This window comes from Biomphalaria glabrata, chromosome 3 (assembly GCF_947242115.1).
Source record: "Biomphalaria glabrata chromosome 3, xgBioGlab47.1, whole genome shotgun sequence".
Classification (NCBI taxonomy): domain Eukaryota; kingdom Metazoa; phylum Mollusca; class Gastropoda; family Planorbidae; genus Biomphalaria; species Biomphalaria glabrata.
In genome coordinates, this window is record NC_074713.1 from 38,220,845 (window position 1) to 38,239,810 (window position 18,966).

The 18,966-nt window shown below is 38.7% G+C and overlaps 1 protein-coding gene across 5 annotated transcripts in view; it reads left to right on the plus strand.

Annotated features, from left to right (window-relative positions):
• Window positions 1–18,966, plus strand: part of LOC106053715 (spectrin beta chain, non-erythrocytic 2-like) — a 135,789-nt gene that overhangs the window by 23,601 nt on the left and 93,222 nt on the right. For 4 of the 5 annotated variants that reach the window (XM_056024907.1, XM_056024911.1, XM_056024912.1 and 1 more), the window contains exon 2: window positions 8,215–8,457. In XM_056024907.1, the coding sequence (XP_055880882.1) occupies window positions 8,341–8,457 (117 nt within the window). In that variant the 5' untranslated portion in view covers window positions 8,215–8,340. Of the gene's footprint in view, window positions 1–2,268; window positions 2,414–8,214; window positions 8,458–18,966 lie in introns of those variants that run through there. The other variant, XM_056024908.1, reaches the window with a different exon arrangement.

Below are 18,966 nucleotides of genomic sequence, written 5' to 3' on the forward strand. Positions count from 1 at the left end.
AGACCTACCTACATTGCGGGGAGTCATTTGTTCTCTTACTGCTGACATCGATGCTCACTCGCCTCAAACACACATCTCCTGTGTGAGCAGTCGAACCATCACACCATCCATACCACCATCCGTCACAGACCCATCACACCATCCACACCACCATCCGTCACAGTAAGAGTCGTACATGAGTCATTGCATGTGCCCAGCCCACAATTCAAGTCAGAAGCGTGTACACTCTGATCATCTTGAAATGAAGTTGACGCCGCCGCCAAACTCCCACGTCATACGTGTGAGTAAAACAACGTGTTTTCCGCGTGAGTAAAATTGGATTTCCTGCTCAACTTTATCGTTGTGGTTAGGGAAACATTTGCCGTTGTGGTTAGGGAAACATTTGCCGCTGTTGTTTGGCAACTTTATCGTTGTGGTTAGGGAAACATTTGCCGTTGTGGTTAGGGAAACATTTGCCGCTGTTATTTGGCAACTTTATCGTTGTGGTTAGGGAAACATTTGCCGCTGTTATTTGGCAACTTTATCGTTGTGGTTAGGGAAACATTTGCCGCTGTTGTTTGGCAACTTTATCGTTGTGGTTAGGGAAACATTTGCCGCTGTTGTTTGGCAACTTTATCGTTGTGGTTAGGGAAACATTTGCCGTTGTGGTTAGGGAAACATTTGCCGCTGTTATTTGGCAACTTTATCGTTGTGGTTAGGGAAACATTTGCCGCTGTTGTTTGGCAACTTTATCGTTGTGGTTAGGGAAACATTTGCCGTTGTGGTTAGGGAAACATTTGCCGCTGTTATTTGGCAACTTTATCGTTGTGGTTAGGGAAACATTTGCCGCTGTTATTTGGCAACTTTATCGTTGTGGTTAGGGAAACATTTGCCGTTGTGGTTAGGGAAACATTTGCCGCTGTTATTTGGCAACTTTATCGTTGTGGTTAGGGAAACATTTGCCGTTGTGGTTAGGGAAACATTTGCCGCTGTTGTTTGGCAACTCCAAAGATGACGGGGAACAAAACGTAACAAAAAGGGGGGGGGGGGTTCAAAAGAAAACAAAAAGCTAAAAAAAGAAAACAAAAGGATCCAGGCTGTGTGTGTGTGTTTGTACATCACATCACGGCCATCAAACAACTTCTGGTGGCTGGCGTCCAGGGCTTGACCTTTGACCCGAGCTTCCGTAAATGTTTCTTCTTTGGGCCGATTGAAGTCGCATTCTTTTTTTTTTTTAGGGCGTCTTTTGAATTAAGTTCTGCAGTTGTTAGTGACTTGATCCAACACACCAACACATTCTATGGAGACCTTTGTATACTCACTTCATGTGACTCCAACATTCTTTAATCATTTAGTCACATCGCCCCTTACGCATCAACATATCTTCCCATATACATCAACATATCTTCCCATATACATCAACATATCTTCCCATATACATCGACATATCTTCCCATATACATCAACATATCTTCCCATATACATCAACATATCTTCCCATATACATCAACATATCTTCCCATATACATCAACATATCTTCCCATATACATCAACATATCTTCCCATATACATCAACATATCCTTCTAGATATACGTACAACTTTAGAGACAATATATTTTCTTTTTATTCTTCTAAATGAGCGTCTAAACTGTAAGTCTGTATTTTCACTTTTATTTTCAGCGCCTTCATACAGAATGTTCAAGTCTTCATTAACCTCCCTCACACCCCCACCCCCGTATTAAATTCATTTCATTAAAAACTCATGATTTTTTTATTTAACAGGTTCCTGCCACTTCCGCTTGCTCCCCTCCTCCCCCCTTTTCCCATCTTGTCCACACGTGCGTCGGGTCGTGAGTAATGCTGTCAGCTAGATTTAGAGGGGTGGGAGAGCTCAAGGGGAGGAGAGAAAAACGGGTGCGTGGGGGGGGGGGGTGCTACGCCTCGGGAAGGCTAACTCCTACCTAACGTAAACAGACACATATGCCACAACTGACTCAAGACACGTCAACTTTAAATTTGGGGCGGGACATTCCTATCTGTACTCCACCCTGCACCCACCACAACTTTTGTTATTCAACAAGTAAATGTATACCGTACAAATTACGAGTTGCAAAAAAATATTTTTACAAAGACACATCTGGCAATGTGTTTTTATGTGGAATTTATTTGTCATTTGATAACAGAGGAAACACAATAGTGTTAACCTGTGTATGTGTGTGTAGCTTTGAATGGACTGCACTTAGAACACATGAATTCCTATCATTTGTTATCTGTGTTCAGCTGAAGAAGAAATCAAATCGATGTGGGTCAAACACACACACACACACGCGTGTGGTAACTTGTTCTAGTCGAATGCTTCTTTCGACCTCTTCCTGGAAATTTCTGACCAAACTTTCGGATTAGTCCTGGATCTACTGTGTTCGGAGATTACGGTAAGTGACTCAGATCTGTGGCTTACACGTGGAGCTCCGCGACTAACTTTTTGTTTCGTTATGACACCAATGTCACCCTGTCACCTTACTGTCACTTTGAGGACATGACCTTGTATTTATATCAGGCTTGCTTGATAATACCTGGGTGTCTGTATTGGCGTGGCAATCGTCTACTTAGAGCTGGTTCGCATCCAGATACAGACTAGGATATTAACCCCCAAGACCAGCAATTGTTGGGACTTTAAGTCCCGCGACCATCTCCAATGAGATTTGTTGTTTTTGTTTGTTTGGAAGTATCACATTTGTTATTGGGTCAAAAAGAGTTCTGAAGAATTGTAAATTTGCTAGCCACATGACACACATCATTTGACCACATTATTTATTACCTCGATCTCTGGTTCTTGGATGGAACTACCAATAACTTTAAAATAAGTTTCCCCAGAACTGTAAGAAGTTGTTTCCCCCTTGCATTGAATTCTCCCCTCCCCCCAATAAAAACCTATGACCAGCATCTGGAACGGTTAGGGGAGGAAAGAAAATACCCCCCCCTCCAAAAAAAAAACACAATAATAATAAAATACAAAACAAAAACAAACACAATCCAATCAAGACGTCCACTTTGATTGACCGCTGCAGAACGAAGTACACGCACTCCCCTCGTAGTGTCCTCGAGACTTTCTGATAGGCCTGGCAACCATTTCTTTTTGATTCAGGTTACGTTCACCTGTAGCCAACTCACTTTTTCCCACATCTGAATGGAAAAAGTGGATCGCTTGCGAGGTCAGGGCGTTAGTGAGTAGTTCGAAACCTTCACGTGACACAAAGCGGAAGTATTTGAGCCGTAGTTTTGATTTGATGGACAATTTCATTCGGAACTTTATGTAGAACAAAGTGTACATTAAGAATGTCTCGTATCTCTGTCTCGTATTTCTGTCTCGTATCTCTGTCTCTGTCTATCTCTATCACTACGTAAGAAAAGATTTCCCAAGACTTGTCTCATCAGACTCCAACACGACTAAAGAAAGAAGACAATAAAGATTATAGATGACTTAGTTTGAAATGGTGCAGACATGTTAATGAAAGAAATACAACTTTTCTGAGTATGTATTGTGAATGTTTTGGATTACAAGGTCCCAAAGTCCGGAAGGCTGTTACCTCTGAACTTGCATCTTTTGTCCAGCCGCTTGATAAAGTAGGTCGCTGATCAGAAACGGAACGCACTTTGGAGCTTATCTCCTTTCAATAAAAGTAGTTTTGAGACTTTCTTTGGAGCATTTCTTCTTTACATAAAAGTAGTTATAACAATGTGTAGTCATCCTCCATTAATTAAAAGTAGTTTTAACCGTTTAAAGTAATTCTGCAATAATTAAAAGTAGTTTTAACAATTTTAAGGAATTCTTCGCGGTGGCTGATCGGTAAAGTACTTCACTTCCGAACCTGGGTCTGGGTTCGAATCGTGGTGAAGACTGGGATTTTTAATTTCGGGATCTTCGGGCTCCTCTGAGTCCACCAACCTCTAATGGGTACCTGACATTAGTTGGGGAAAGTAAAGGCGGTTGGCCGTTGTGCTGGCCACATGACACCCTCGTTAACCGTAGGTCACATATTCAGATGACCTTTACATCATCTGCCCCATAGACCAAAAGGTCAGAAAGGGGAACTTTACTTTTTACTTTACTTCTTTAATTAAAATTAGTTTTAACACTCAAGTTTTTTTCCCCATCATTGCTTGTCACTTCCAGTCAGACGATGTAAACTTTTATTTGGCACACTTCCTCCAGGTTGGCCGCCCCCTTGTTCTGATGTTTCGAGGTTAAGCCACACAAACTTAAATCCAATACAAGAAAGAAAAAAAACTGGAATCCTGGGCTAGATCTGGTTTATCCGTAATTGTTGCAAATCCGCTTTTGCCTGTGAGATCTGTTTCGTCCTTGACTCTTAATGCAATCAGATACAAAGGGGGGGGGGGTTAGTTTTCACACCTGCACTCTCTTACCTGCCTTTTAAGTCGGCTGCTAGAGAGACACTTGTACCTGGCCACCCAGCTCAGGTTGAATTGTCAGTCTTGACTTGGTTTCAAAGTTTGTTCAAAAGCATCTTCAGAAAAAGCAATAACATTGAAATCAGCCCTTTGTAAACAAATTCCTTCCCCGAATATAGATAAAGTGAAGGGACATAGGCAAGCTTTTCTTTTAACATGGTAAGTTCACACAGTCATGGTAAGTCCATAAAGTCATGATAAGGGCACACAGTCATGATAAGGGCACACAACACGATCTGCCCAGTGCGTCAGTTTTCACTAAGTCTATTGTGTCAGTAACCTCACTGTATGTCCATTGTGTCATTGTTTTAACAATATGTGCAGTGTGTCAGTGTCTTCACTACATGTCCAGTGTATCAGTGTTTTCACTATATGTCCAGTGTATCAGTGTTTTCACTATATGTCCAATGTGTCAGTGTTTTCACTATATGTCCAGTGTTTTCACTATATGTCCAGTGTGTTTTCACTATATGTCCAGTGTGTCAGTGTTTTCACTATATGTCCAGTGTGTTTTCACTATATGTCCAGTGTGTTTTCACTATATGTTTAGTGTGTCAGTGTTTTCACTATATGTCCAGTGTGTCAGTGTTTTCACTATATGTCCAGTGTGTTATCACTATATGTCCAGTGTGCTATCACTATATGTCTAGTGTGTTTTCACTATATGTCCAGTGTGTTTTCACTATATGTCTACTGTGTCAGTGTTTTCAGTATATGTCTAGTGTGTCAGTGTATCATGCTGCAACTTTAATGTATGTCATATTTGGCAGACGTCAGTGAACCATGACCCCATTGTTTAGCTCTCTCAATGTGATGACTGCCATATAAAGTCTCTCAATGATGTTGCCTCGAGTGTCATCATCCCCCCTTCATCCCCCACTTGACATCGCAATAGACCACACCCACCGCAAATACTCCACTGATTTACAACGAGCATCGATTATCTTCAAAGTAGATGTCGTTAACAAAAAGAAAGATTATATTTTTATCACCGGCAGCTAAAGTATCGAAAATCTTTCTGTAGAGTCACTGTAGACTATGGTAGGAGCCCGGGGAGAGGGGGCGCGAGATCGAATACGAGTACTGTATCGTTAATCTAATTATTGTAGAACTTCGATGTCCTAGTTGAAACAATCGGAGCCCTTTGATTACGTCAGCACAAGAACCATAGTGGTTTAAAGTGTGTTTAGTAGTTTGCATTGATCTACCAGAGCGTGGGTGGAAAGCTAATTGTGTGTGTGTGTGTTAAAATGCGTACTTAATATTGTTCTAAATTGAAGGCAAGCTCTCAACGAAAGGAAATGAATAGTGGATGCTGTTTCTAACAGTTACCAAACCCTGAAGTCTTGTCTTTAGTTTCTCCAGCCCTTTCCCAGCCGACACACTTCTCAGTGTTGCTCCAGGTCCTCAATACAGTTCATTGGTAGCACGTAGGATGTCTCTTAGTTGCAGACAGCTGAGACCCAATCTCTTGCTGATCACTTCAGCCTGTTCTAAACAGTCCTTATTCCTCTTATGTACATGGCGTCTATAACTCGCGTTGAACAGTGAGCACCAGCGCTCTGTAAGTATCGGTGCAGGAGGTATAACAATATTAATTTTAATTAGTTTTAAAAAATACATTTTTATATGGCTAGACAAGCTTACAATGATTTAAAAAAATATATAAATTGTCTTTATTTTCCAACTACAAAACAATGTCTTCAAAACTAATATTGCATGAGTTACAAAGTCATTCTTGAGTTAAATGTGAAGAGGGTGCGGCTTCCGAGTTTGTATTTCGACACAAACTCTTTTTTTTTTTTTTTTTTTGCAATCTTGTTTAAAATCACTTTGCTATCCAACTGAACTACACAAGAAATTTCAAACAAGTTATCAAATTATTCAAAGAACTTTTTTGGTATCAATAGAAATATTTAAAAAAAAAACTGAAGGGGTTGTTAAGACCATATAGGTGTGTCACGATTTCTTTTTAGCGTCATTCTTATGACTGATATAGACAGAAACACGAGTCTCAGTTAGCTTCTAGTTATCTGCATAACTTTGAAGCTTTATCAGTTGTCACAATGTCTGAAATTGTTCAGTTAGCATCAAATTAGTGTGTGTGTGTGTGTAACAGCTGTGCCTGTGTTGTCCTTACGCTATTACACTATTTCTATTTTAGGCAAAACACGTTGGTCACAACACGAAGCGTACTCACACACAACAACACATGTTTCTTGTGCTGCTAACGATTGTTTTGTCTTTTGTGGCTACGCACTCACACACAGAGAACTATTTGTGGAATACTTTATATATTTATTGACAGTAATGGCCGCCAGTTGATGAACGACTTTGATATATTTGAACTGTAACAGTCTAGTTCTGTCGCCTCAGTCTTCTGAAGCTCAAGTATGAATTAACAAAAACCAGAGGTTAATGCACATCTTTCAGACCTTTGGTCAATGGGGGCAGTTGGTGTTAAGCTCATCTGTTTCTGTGGACGACGGTTAACTCTGATGTCATGTGGCCAGCACAATGACCAACTGCCTCAGGTACCCGTTAGAGTTGGGTGTGACCTATCGGAATAAGTTCAAAATCCCAGTCTTTACCTGGATTCGAACTCGAAATCCATAGGCTTAGAAGTGAAGCGCTTTACCACTCAGCCACTTCTGTCCATAGGCTCACATATATAAAAGCACTTGCATTTTTGTGTGTGTAAAAACCGCTTTATTTATGTCGTTTAGTTTAAGGCCTAAAGGTTTAGATTGCTGCCGTTCTTTGGTTATTACATTGTAATAATTTTAGAAGCACATCTAGATACACACAGGCGTAGTTTGGGCTCTGTGAATCAATGAACACAAATCCCCAAATGTAATGCTGACCACCATAATACCACTAAAACACAAATCCCCAAATGTAATGCTGAACACCATAATACCACTAAATAGAATTGTAGAATTCATATATGAGCAGATTACTCCTGGAATAAAGGCACATGTTACATATCAATTGAAAAATAAAATCACAAGGATAGATTTGAAATAAAGCCCAATATACAAGTGAATGGCTTCACCCTTTGTCTCCCCCTGTTTATACTTTTCGATCTAAACTTAGATGTAGACCCATTCAGATTCTGCTTAATATGAAGTCACAATTTTATTTGTAGCTCCCCTGAACCTTTCTGAGCTATTTTTAGCTCTTCTTTCAAGTTTTCAGTGGTTTTGTGTCAAACAGTGTAAATCAAAACACTTCCGTTGTTATAGACGTCCATTGACATGTATTGATAACACATTGGTACAATGCAATGAAAAAAAAGTTTGTCCCTCCATTCAGTATCCATGAATGAAAAGGGGTATAGGACAGGGAAACACTGTTGACTATACCGCAACTTCGCACCATTCCCTCTCAATTCGCAGCTATCGCGAAGCGAACATCATAGTGAACTTTTTAAGATTCAGTCTCTTGTTTCTCTCCCTTTCATCTGCCTGGTACTTTGGTTTTTGAGGGATATTTGGGGGGGGGGGGGGCATATACTAAGTTGTTACCATTATAATTCAATATTATTATTATTATTATTTAGCAAAACAAATGTCGAGTACTTATCAGTAAAACAATGTACCCGGCATTATCTATATGTGTTTGTAATCATGAGTTACTTCTTTGTGTGGTCTTTCTAATTACCAACACTTAACTTGAATCTATACTATTTATCCCTATGTAAGGTTGAGTTACTTATGTTTGTAGTTTCTCTAATTAAGACTATTTTACTATTCCTCAGATAAAACTGAACAGATCACGGTGACTGCAGGATAGATAAAGGTCACGGTGACCAGAAATGAGCAGCTTGTAAAAACAAAACATAAAAGGAGGGAAACCAAACCGAGGCTCATGTCTGCAGAGTGACATGTCTGCCCTTGAGACACAGAACTTTGAGAAGGGCCGAATCAAGGCCCTTCAAGATGAAAGAGAAAGCATTCAGAAAAAGACTTTCACCAAATGGGCCAACGCTTTCTTGGAAAAGGTAGGTCACAATGGGGTCAACATCGCCAGTTTATAAAATATTATGCACACCGCTTCAATCAAATTTGTCAGAAGGTTTCTTTGTGCTCAAAGTCTTTCCAATTTGTGTCTGTGTTTTATAGGTCTGTTGACTAAAAACGTGCTGAAGATAATGATACAGTATTGATTGGGGGCGGGGTGGCTGAATGCTTTAATGCTTGGCTTCCGAACCTGGGGTCCTGGATTCGAATCTCGGTAAAGGCTGGGATTTTAAATACATCAAAATCCCAGGTTTTCCATGGTGCCCCTGAGTCCAGTCAATTCTAATGGGTACCTGACTTAAGTTGGTCGTTGTGCTGACCACATGACACTCTGCTTGTTAACCGTTGGCTAAAGATATAGCTTACCTTAATGCCTGAAAGGGAAACTTATAGTACTACTGCTGTTAAACCCTTCCCTCGGGGATCGATTGCTTGGCTATGTAACCGAACAACGTAAGTTCCGTGTGAGATGGAGGTTTTAACTTTAGATTCACTGCTATACCTGGACACATCTTGTTCCTAATTCTCTCTCGTTACCTGACAGGTGGAAAACAAAATGCATGGCCATTGTGATGGCTGCTTAATACCCTCGTTCAGTTTAGGAAAGAAAATTAATTTGAATGGTAATTTTGGTTTGGTTTCTCTAAAAAATAAAGTCACAGAAATTTGTTGCATAATGATTAAGACAGTTCCTGAATCATCTATTTGACCTGTTACAGCTTTGTTCTGAATCTCTTGGCGTGTGAAATATATGAATGTAAAGTAGGCTTCCTATGGCTTAACCCAGCATTAGGGTTCTTAGCTACGTTATTATATAGAGCAGAGAACTGTCCTCCTTGTGTTCACAGCCTATAGACATTTTGCATACTTTACACATTTCCACACAGGAGGTAAATTCTATACACTCTTCAGGGAGTTTGACCTTAACCTAGATTTCGTATATTTTGGCCTTATAATAATCCTGTAAAATCTATACGACAGATAATATTAAGGTCTTTGTGACCCACACTTAACGATGGTGTCATGTGAATAGCACAACGAAAAACCTACTTAATGTCACAAGTCACAAGTGTTGTTTGGACTCCTGGCGCCCTTAAAAATCCCGAAATTCATAAATCTAAGTCTTCACACAAGTTTCGGAAACCAAGCGTTTTACCACACAGCCAACTCTCCCACAAAAAGAGGATATTTTGTAGATTTACCTCAAGTAAACACTCATTGGCCTTATCATTAACTTTTCAATAACTCTTACCCATGTCTATTCTAAGTTCCAAGCTGACCGGTCCAAAATATGCCCATCGCTTTTTTCAAAGATAAATCAATCTAGAGTCTACAGATTTATATACGTTTATGGTTGATTGTAGACATGCCTGTTTTTTTGTTGTTGTTTTTTTGCTTATCAATCATTACGCTATTGAGATTTAAGAAATAAGTTCCATCTATCTTTGAAATCAAAGAAGCTACTTGAAAGTTAAGAAGTATGTTTCCCCTTTCAGACATTCCCATCTATAGGGCAGATAATGTAAAGGTCATCTGTTTCTGTGGCCCACTGTTAACGAGGGTTTTATGTGATCAGCCCAGCGACAAACCTTCACTTCACCCTAACTAATGTCAGGTACCTATCAGCTGGGCACTAAAGATCCCGAAATTTAAAAAAAAAATACCCTCACCAGGATTAGACCCCGGGACCTTCGGTTTGGAGCGCTTTACCACTCAGCCACCGCGACTCCAGCGTTACTTCAACGTTCCACCGACTTCAAAAGAGAAGATAATGACGTCCAACGCGTCTCCATGAATTAATCCAGTCATGCATGTTAGTTTGAGACTTCAAGTCTTCTTAGTAGTCGATTGTCCAGGCTGATTTCTAGAGGCAAGGGATGCAAAGAACAAAAAGATAGCTTTTACTGACAAGATGCTCTAACTTTTTTCAAGCATTTTTTGTTTGTTTGGTTCTTAGATCTACCTATCTAGGTCACGTCTGCGTACTTCTTGACGTAGTCTGTGTGTTCATGCACTAATGACTTGACCTTATTTGTAAATCGCTAGTGACTTTCAATGGTTGCAAACAGCCACACTGGCATGTTAGTAGGCTACAGAATGGTGACATTCCAGGCTTTTTAAGAGACTAAATTCAATTCAACTCGGTACACAGGATTTAGTACAAGTACTTCGACTAGATCTAATAATAGTCCACTTTCTGAACACATGACTGACTCATCTATGATGTCAACATTCTTAAACTACTGCCAACGTATTGAACTTTGTTTTGATGTCACATTTTCATCTGCTGACTGTACACTTGGCAAGCAAGTCCAAAATAAGAAATCTTGCATATGTTTTAATCTCATTCATTTTACATGACAGCTGCTTACAATGGCGACGAGACGAAGTGTGCGGATGTGTGACGATATGGGAGGTACACGACTGTAGTGACATTGTCATAGCACTTTTTTTTTTCCTTCCAAATATGTTGACTAAATAATGTAGATATTCTAGTTGATGAACTGGTTTATCTCCCCAGAAGAACACTGAAATAGCATTGACTTCTATGACCAACAGTATACACGCTATTGTGTTGTCCAGTGATGCAAAAACTGACCACATCCATCCGTGACCCGGGGCTGTGCGGCCCCTCGAAACTATTGCCCAAAAGTGCAGAGAATACACTTTTTTAAAGTAATGTTTTGGATCGATTCGTGATGAGCGTTTTAGAAAATGTATATGGTCTCTTGTCCCCCAAAAGGTTTGTCAGCACCGATGCAGTCTGTTACTAGACTATCCGACCTTATTCATTTCAGGAAAAGATAATTTGATATGTTGTATATTTGACAGGAGGTGCAAGCACTTGGCTGCGGGATCCTTGGGACCGGCACTTAAAAAATATCTCGAAAGAACTCACACGGAACAGTTACGACCTTCACTCTTCCCCCCTCTTTAAATTCATTATTTTGATATTCAAAACTATAAATCACCTAGATCTAGAAGTTACTAAGTTGCCACCTCTACAGCAGCAGGAGAATTGAAATACTTGTTGACACCATCTCAGTGAAGTAAATGTTGGTTCTACTTGCACACTACTCTAGCCTTTCCGTGTTATTTCGTCTTGTCTGTACAGGCCAACAGATACGGCTAACACACAGAATACAAATATGTCTACTTTCACTGGGGTGACAGGTTGAACATTCTCTATTTATATCTGCATCTCTTAAAACTTGTTTTTCTTGTTAAATAGTTTTGTAATGTATGGCTGGCGGACACGCCATGTCTTGCATGTAAAATATTAAAACACATTTAGGCTGCACGGGAAGACAGGCCATTGAGTTCTCTGTACACATCTATCATCACACTGCAAAGAGATCTTGGTCTGGGTCAACTCCAGTACCATAGATTATGTGCGTTGTAAATAAAATTGAGAAAGCCGTGTTAATGTGTCATTTCTCAAGGCTGAGATTGTCAGTTTGGATTTGTTATTTGTGGTGATAAAACTGTTAGAGTTGTATTTCTAAGCTGCACACCCTTGCATAGTTCCATTTTCTGTTGTTAAATGTTGCACTCCAGAAGCACAGAGAATACTCTCACACCCACATATTAAGCAGACTAAAAATAAAATTAACATAATAACAAGACTCGGCTAAGCACACAAACTTATACACAGACTTAGTGCAGACCTCTCATTCTGCTACTAAACAAAGATGTCTTATTCGCTTGGCATGCTTCAAAAACTTCCAACAATGGTCTCCCCAAAGGTACCGTGTCTGAGCACCCTTCGTTATTCCACCAGGAGGCGACTTTTTAGATGTGAAGGAATGCTTATTGTGTCCTAATGTGGAGGGGCGGGATGAATTTGTAAACGATTTGAGATAGCCTTGATATAATGTTGTGTGAAGCAAGTAGTCTGCGTGGTGTTCGCCCCCCTACTCTCACGTCTGGTGTGATTGCTAAAATAACCAAAATGAAAGAGCCACTATCGGGTTTACCCGTAGTTTTGCAGCTAATGCGTTGGCCTGAAGGCGTTTTAGATCTAGCTTTGTATTTTAGTATCAGTTATTTATCTTACTTGCCCATTTCTTTATTGAGCATTTCTTGTGCCTCAGGGTGTTCTAGATGTTTTGTTTTATTTTCCCAATCTCGTCTGACTAGAGTTCGATTCTCGTCACATGGGAGGAAGTGCTATTGTTGTGTTAAAATGTTCCAAGCGATGTAGAGTTTGTAGTAACAGTTTGAGGCATAAGATTTGACCCTAATGTACTTACCATGATAGTTTCACTTCATGACTAAATAAACTTTAAAGTACAAACACCCCCACGACTCAATCGTTTCAGTCATTGGTTGAGATTAAGGAACAGTAACAAAGATCTTGTGGAACCTAGTTGCAGCTTCAAAGCTGCTGTTGAGGTTATTTCTGTTTGTGCCAAAGTTCTTTTTTTTTTTAATTATATAGTCTTAATTATACATTGCCTGTCAGGTTTGTGTGTGTATATGTGTGTATACGCGTGTTTAAGAGCTGGGTCTATTATTTAGATTATTTTAGATCTACATTTTTTTTAAAGCGCGAGCCAGTGTGGCTGTTTAGTGAATGGATCGTGAAGTGTTCAAGTGAATATGTTTGCAGTAGTAGAGGGTTTTGATACGTTTCCTACTTTGGGTGAGCTGTTTCGTATGTTGGGTGAACTGTTTCGTATGTTGGGTGAACTGTTTCGTATGTTGGGTGAACTGTTTCGTATGTTGGGTGAGCTGTTTCGTATGTTGGGTGAACTGTTTCGTATGTTGGGTGAACTGTTTCGTATGTTGGGTGAACTGTTTCCATCGTTGGATGAGCAGGTGTGAGAGAAGCCTACATCATTCTTTAAAAATATAAAAATGTTTTTATTTTCAAGATTCGATCTTATTTTCAACTGTAACAAGTATTTGTATCCCATTTGAACAAACCACTTGATTAGAGATTGTTTTCCTTGTAGAGTTTCATCTTGAATAATCACCTAACTAAACCTGTTTCAACTACTACAAAGGTGTGTTCAGGCTTAGATCCTGTTTTTGATAAAGTTGACAAATGTTACGCAGTTAGGCGAGGCTTACCTACAAATACCTCGTTGTAGATCACCAGTTTCATTTTTTTTTATCTTGAAGACTCCCGGTATAAAACTATGGTGAATATTTAGGTAGGGCCCGCAACTTGAAAAGAGAGTTATGTGCCCATAGAAGAAGTACATCTTCTGGTATGTGTACATTTCCTGACTTCATCAAAAACCAAACACACTATTAGGCCTACACAGGCCGCCACGTTCTTGAGCTGCAAATACTTAGGAGTTATATACATTTCTCTTCCACTTTCCCCCTCCCCACAATTTTTTTTTTAAATCTCGTGATAGTAACTTCATTACGAGATTTGATTCAGTTGAAACGTCAAGGGAAGCTACCTTTCCCGAAGGATAAAAACTTTGGTACAGTTATTAAGCGACAAATATATCAGACAAATGACACTAAGGGTTACAAGTAGGCTCCACTTTCAGTATCAGTTTATGAACATTTCTGTAGCGAATCTAACATCCTAGAAACATGTTTTATTCCATGTAATAAATGAACTATTCTGTCTTGACGATTTTTCTTCATAAGCCTAGATAAGGGAGCTTATTCCGAACTTGCTACTGTCGTCCCAGGCGTCTGAAATTTAAATTATATCTATCAGGCGAGTGGAAATTGAAATAAATGGCATGCTCATCTGGTGACTGGCAATCTGTTATTTGTCTTAATGATAATTCTCACACTTGTATCTTTTAAGTCTTTTAAAACCTGAAAAAAATGTCCACCTAAACAAGATTATAAGAAACAAGCAAATATATATATAAACATACTTTAAATAAAAAAAATCTTATTAATTGGGAAGAACTTCACATTTACATCCATATATTATCAATTCTGTTAGATTTATTTCCCTTTTCGATATCAACAGTATTAATTAATTACCACTATTTAATTATCTGAGGCGCGGTTGCAGAGTGGTAAAGCACTTTGCTTCCAAATCGGGGTCCGGGGTTCGAATCTTGGTGAAGACTTATTTTTAATTTCGGGATCTTCGGGCGCGTCTGAGTCCACCCAGCTCTAATGGGTACCTGACATTAGTTGGGAAAAAGTACAGGCGGTTGGTCATTGTGCTGGCAATGACCCCAGGCCACAGAAACAGATGACCTTTACATCATCCGCCCTATAGACCACAATGCCTGAAAGGGCAACTAATTAAATTAACCAATTGCTAAAATATTTAATTGATTCATGTTTTGTTAGAAAGAATACATAATTGTGCAAAGTTTCAACTTGATCCGAGAATGGGTGTGGGAGAAATAGCGTGTACAGCATTTGTACCAGACAGACAGACAGAGTGAGTTGATATAAGCTTTGCTTGATAAAGATACTATTTTTTAAAATATATACTTGCCTAACAACGGAGTGACTACGTTACATTATTGACGTTGCAAGCTGACATCATGCCCACCTTTGTTTTAAAGGGAAGAGGTGAGAATGGGCATAGAGGGGAGAGAACTTTAAAAAAAAAAGTTTTTCAGCCAAAAATCTTCCATCAGTTTACTCACTGGACGAACTTGTGTCTTAAACTTTGACCTACTATGGAGACCAGCCTTTTTAGCGCCAAAACATTTTTTTTTTATGTGACCCAATTCTGGTGTGTTTACGCATAGATGGCGAAATCAAAAGGTAGCAAAGCTCCTCCCGCCCCCAATGTTAAGAAAAAAACACTACATCACCGTTAATAAGTTTTCTAACTAGCATGACTTTATTAAATTCCCAGTTGAATTGTTTTGCTCGGTAAACAGTTGTGCTGAGCTGTCTGGGAGTGGTCACTCGAGTTGTCTACACCTAGATAAGAAAAACATAAACTCGTCAAACTACCAGAAAATTGTGTATACATCACTTGATTTCAATTGGCACTATTCCTTCTACTGCAAAACTACATGATATATAATTGATTAGCTTAGGAGTTGATTTATTCGTTCTGTTTTGCTTTAATGGGTTAGAAATAACACAACCTAACTCATTCAAAGAAAGTCTTTGGTTTTTATCTGTGAAATCTGTTGGCATTCAATGGATGGCAAAGCAGAGTTCTTATGTTAACAGCAAAATAAATCGACATCCTTCGATGTAATATTGAGATTTTTTTTTTTATTTTATCAAATGTTTCTTGATTTATACTTGAATTTTTTGTTCATATTTCTACATCCAATATGTCTACATTCTACTCCCTATATATGTCTACATTCTATTCCCTATATATGTCTACATTCTACTCCCTATATATGTCTACATTCTACTCCCTATATATGTCTACATTCTACTCCCTATATATGTCTACATTCTACTCCCTATATATGTCTACATTCTACTCCCTATATGTCTACATTCTACTCCCTATATATGTCTACATTCTACTCCCTATATATGTCTACATTCTACTCCCTATATATGTCTACATTCTACACCCTATATATGTCTACATTCTACTCCCTATATATGTCTACATTCTACTCCCTATATATGTCTACATTCTACTCCCCATATATGTCTACATTCTACTCCCTATATATGTCTACATTCTACACCCAATATGTCTACATTCTACACCCTATATGTCTACATTCTACACCCTATATGTCTACATTCTACTCCCTATAAATGTCTACATTCTACTCCTTATATATGTCTACATTCTACACCCAATATATCTACATTCTATTCCCTATATGTCTACATTCTATTCCCTATATGTCTACATTCTACACCCAATATGTCTACATTCTACTCCCTATATGTCTACATTCTACACCCTACATGTCTACATTCTATTCCCTATATGTCTACATTCTACACCCTATATGTCTACATTCTACTCCCTATAAATGTCTACATTCTACTCCTTATATATGTCTACATTCTACTCCCTATATGTCTACATTCTACACCCTATATGTCTACATTCTACTCCCTATAAATGTCTACATTCTACTCCTTATATATGTCTACATTCTACACCCAATATATCTACATTCTACTCCCTATATGTCTACATTCTACTCCCTATATGTCTACATTCTACACCCTACATGTCTACATTCTATTCCCTATATGTCTACATTCTACTCCCTATATGTCTACATTCTACTCCCTATATATGTCTACATTCTACACTCTATATGTCTACATTCTATTCCCTATATGTCTACATTCTACACCCTACATGTCTACATTCTACTCCCATATGTCTACATTCTACACTCTATATGTCTACATTCTACTCCCTATATGGTGTCTACATTCTATTCCCTATATGTCTACATTCTATTCCCTATATGTCTACAACATTCTACTCCCTATATATGTCTACATTCTATTCCCTACATGTCTACATTCTACTCCCATATGTCTACATTTTACACCCTACATGTCTACATTCTACTCCCATATGTCTACATTCTACACCCTATATGTCTACATTCTATTCCCATATGTCTACATTCTATTCACTATATCGTGATTTAATCGGAATGTCTCTTGCGTTCTTTAAATTGGCAACATATTCTACATTTCCTTCTGTTGTTTGCTAAATGAAAGTAAAGCCAGTTATTCTTGAAGCACCTTGCCCTGTTGTGACGTATGTTGGCCTACATTGTATTTGTAAAACGCAGACGCCATCGTCCCATTCAACAGTTTCTTACCGGGGTGTTCCATGACAGGCAGTGGACGGACCGAGTGGCAATATTTCTCCCCCTTACAAGGACGGTGCCGAAGACATGTGGTTCTCTATGATTCATCCATCTGGCGGGACATGGTTCAGACGACTGGTTTCCCGCCCTTGTCAACATATGGCTTAAGTAATCCCATGAAATAAGCTAGGGGGAGCTAACTGCTAGATCTAGGTGTATCTTGTGGTTAAAAAAAACAACTAAAAAGGAGCGAAAGAAGGAGATTTGGTAGTGCAGTGGATCAGTTGAGACTTTAACCTCACACACCTCGATACCCCCTCCTCCCGACTAACGGCCACTTTGTGACTCACAGCAGCCGGGTATAAACAGTTGCGGGTGGAGTGGCACTCACTCTAAAATTTGTTAGATGCTAAATCCAATATGGCTGTTGTTGTTTTTTTAAATGAAATGTTCTGATACACATCACCTACGTGTACGTACAGCACACATACACAGCCGACACATCTTATGTAAATCATGTGAAAAGCTTGACGTGGGTATTGACCTAGGGTCAGATTAGTTTCTAATTTGACCAGGGTGTTTATCTAGGGTTGGTACAACTTGCACAGTGGCAGAGTCTCACCTCGACCACGTTTGTATAACTTGAATGTAAGCTGCAGCATTAATAAACAAAATAATAAAATAAACAAGAAGATAATCTTTTTATTCTAAATCTTTTAGCAAGACTCCGTGGGATAAAGCACTCCGGGTATTGTGCTTTCTGTCTGTCGTTACTTTCACATTTAGATCTCTGAAACTAAAAGGACAGTTTGAAATGAAATTCAATGATCTCCCTTATCTTGCTCGAAAAGTCAAGAATCAGGGGCTATTTTTGGTATTCTGAATATGAATTCTTTTGCTTTAAATTTAAGAATTCTAAGTGTTTGCACATACAGCAAAAAAAAAAAAAAACTCTTAAAGTCAATTGTTTTGTTCTTAGTTGCTTCTACTACTTATGGTCTTTTGAAAGCGTGCAGTGAAAAGAAAAGAGTAATCATATTGTATCTACATGCATGGAAACATTTTCTAAAACAAGATTTAATAAGCTCTTCTGTTAATTTACAACTGTATTCGCAATGTAGACGTAAACATATGCAAGAGACTTTCGACCCTTAGGAGACGCCTGCGAGTTTGTGTTGAACATAAACTCCTTTAATTGTTTTTTTCTACATATATTATGTTCATGTTCACAGCATCATTATTCTTGTCAGGTTAAGGTGAGAGCTGGTTGTAAGCATGGTGCCCTCTTTCGAACAGAAAATGTTCAGACTCAAACACAGTTTTATATGTTGAAGATTAACATTATTTTCCTTTTCCCTAAACAGAAATTGTAATGTGTATGAATTAGAAATAATAAACTCGCGCTTAACGTCGACAGACCCATCTCATTACATACATGTATTTAAAAGCTGATATGTGGAAATCTTAATTTAATAAAAACAAGTTCATGTTAACAAATTCTTTCCTACAGAGGTGGATTAATTATTATTTACTTAAAATAAACTCAATGATGTCACGACTTAACTGATATACCAGCATTTATAATTATTCTAATTGCATTCTGTATCTTATGTATGTGTCCTAGCGTCGTTTTCTATATATAAGTAGCACATATAACACGCTTGGACAAGAACACGTGACCTGCCATTCAGCGTATCCTGGTACACAGGTATTGATTCTGACATGGAACACTTCGTATAGACATTGTTCACTAAGACTTGTTAGTAATCCAGGTACGCT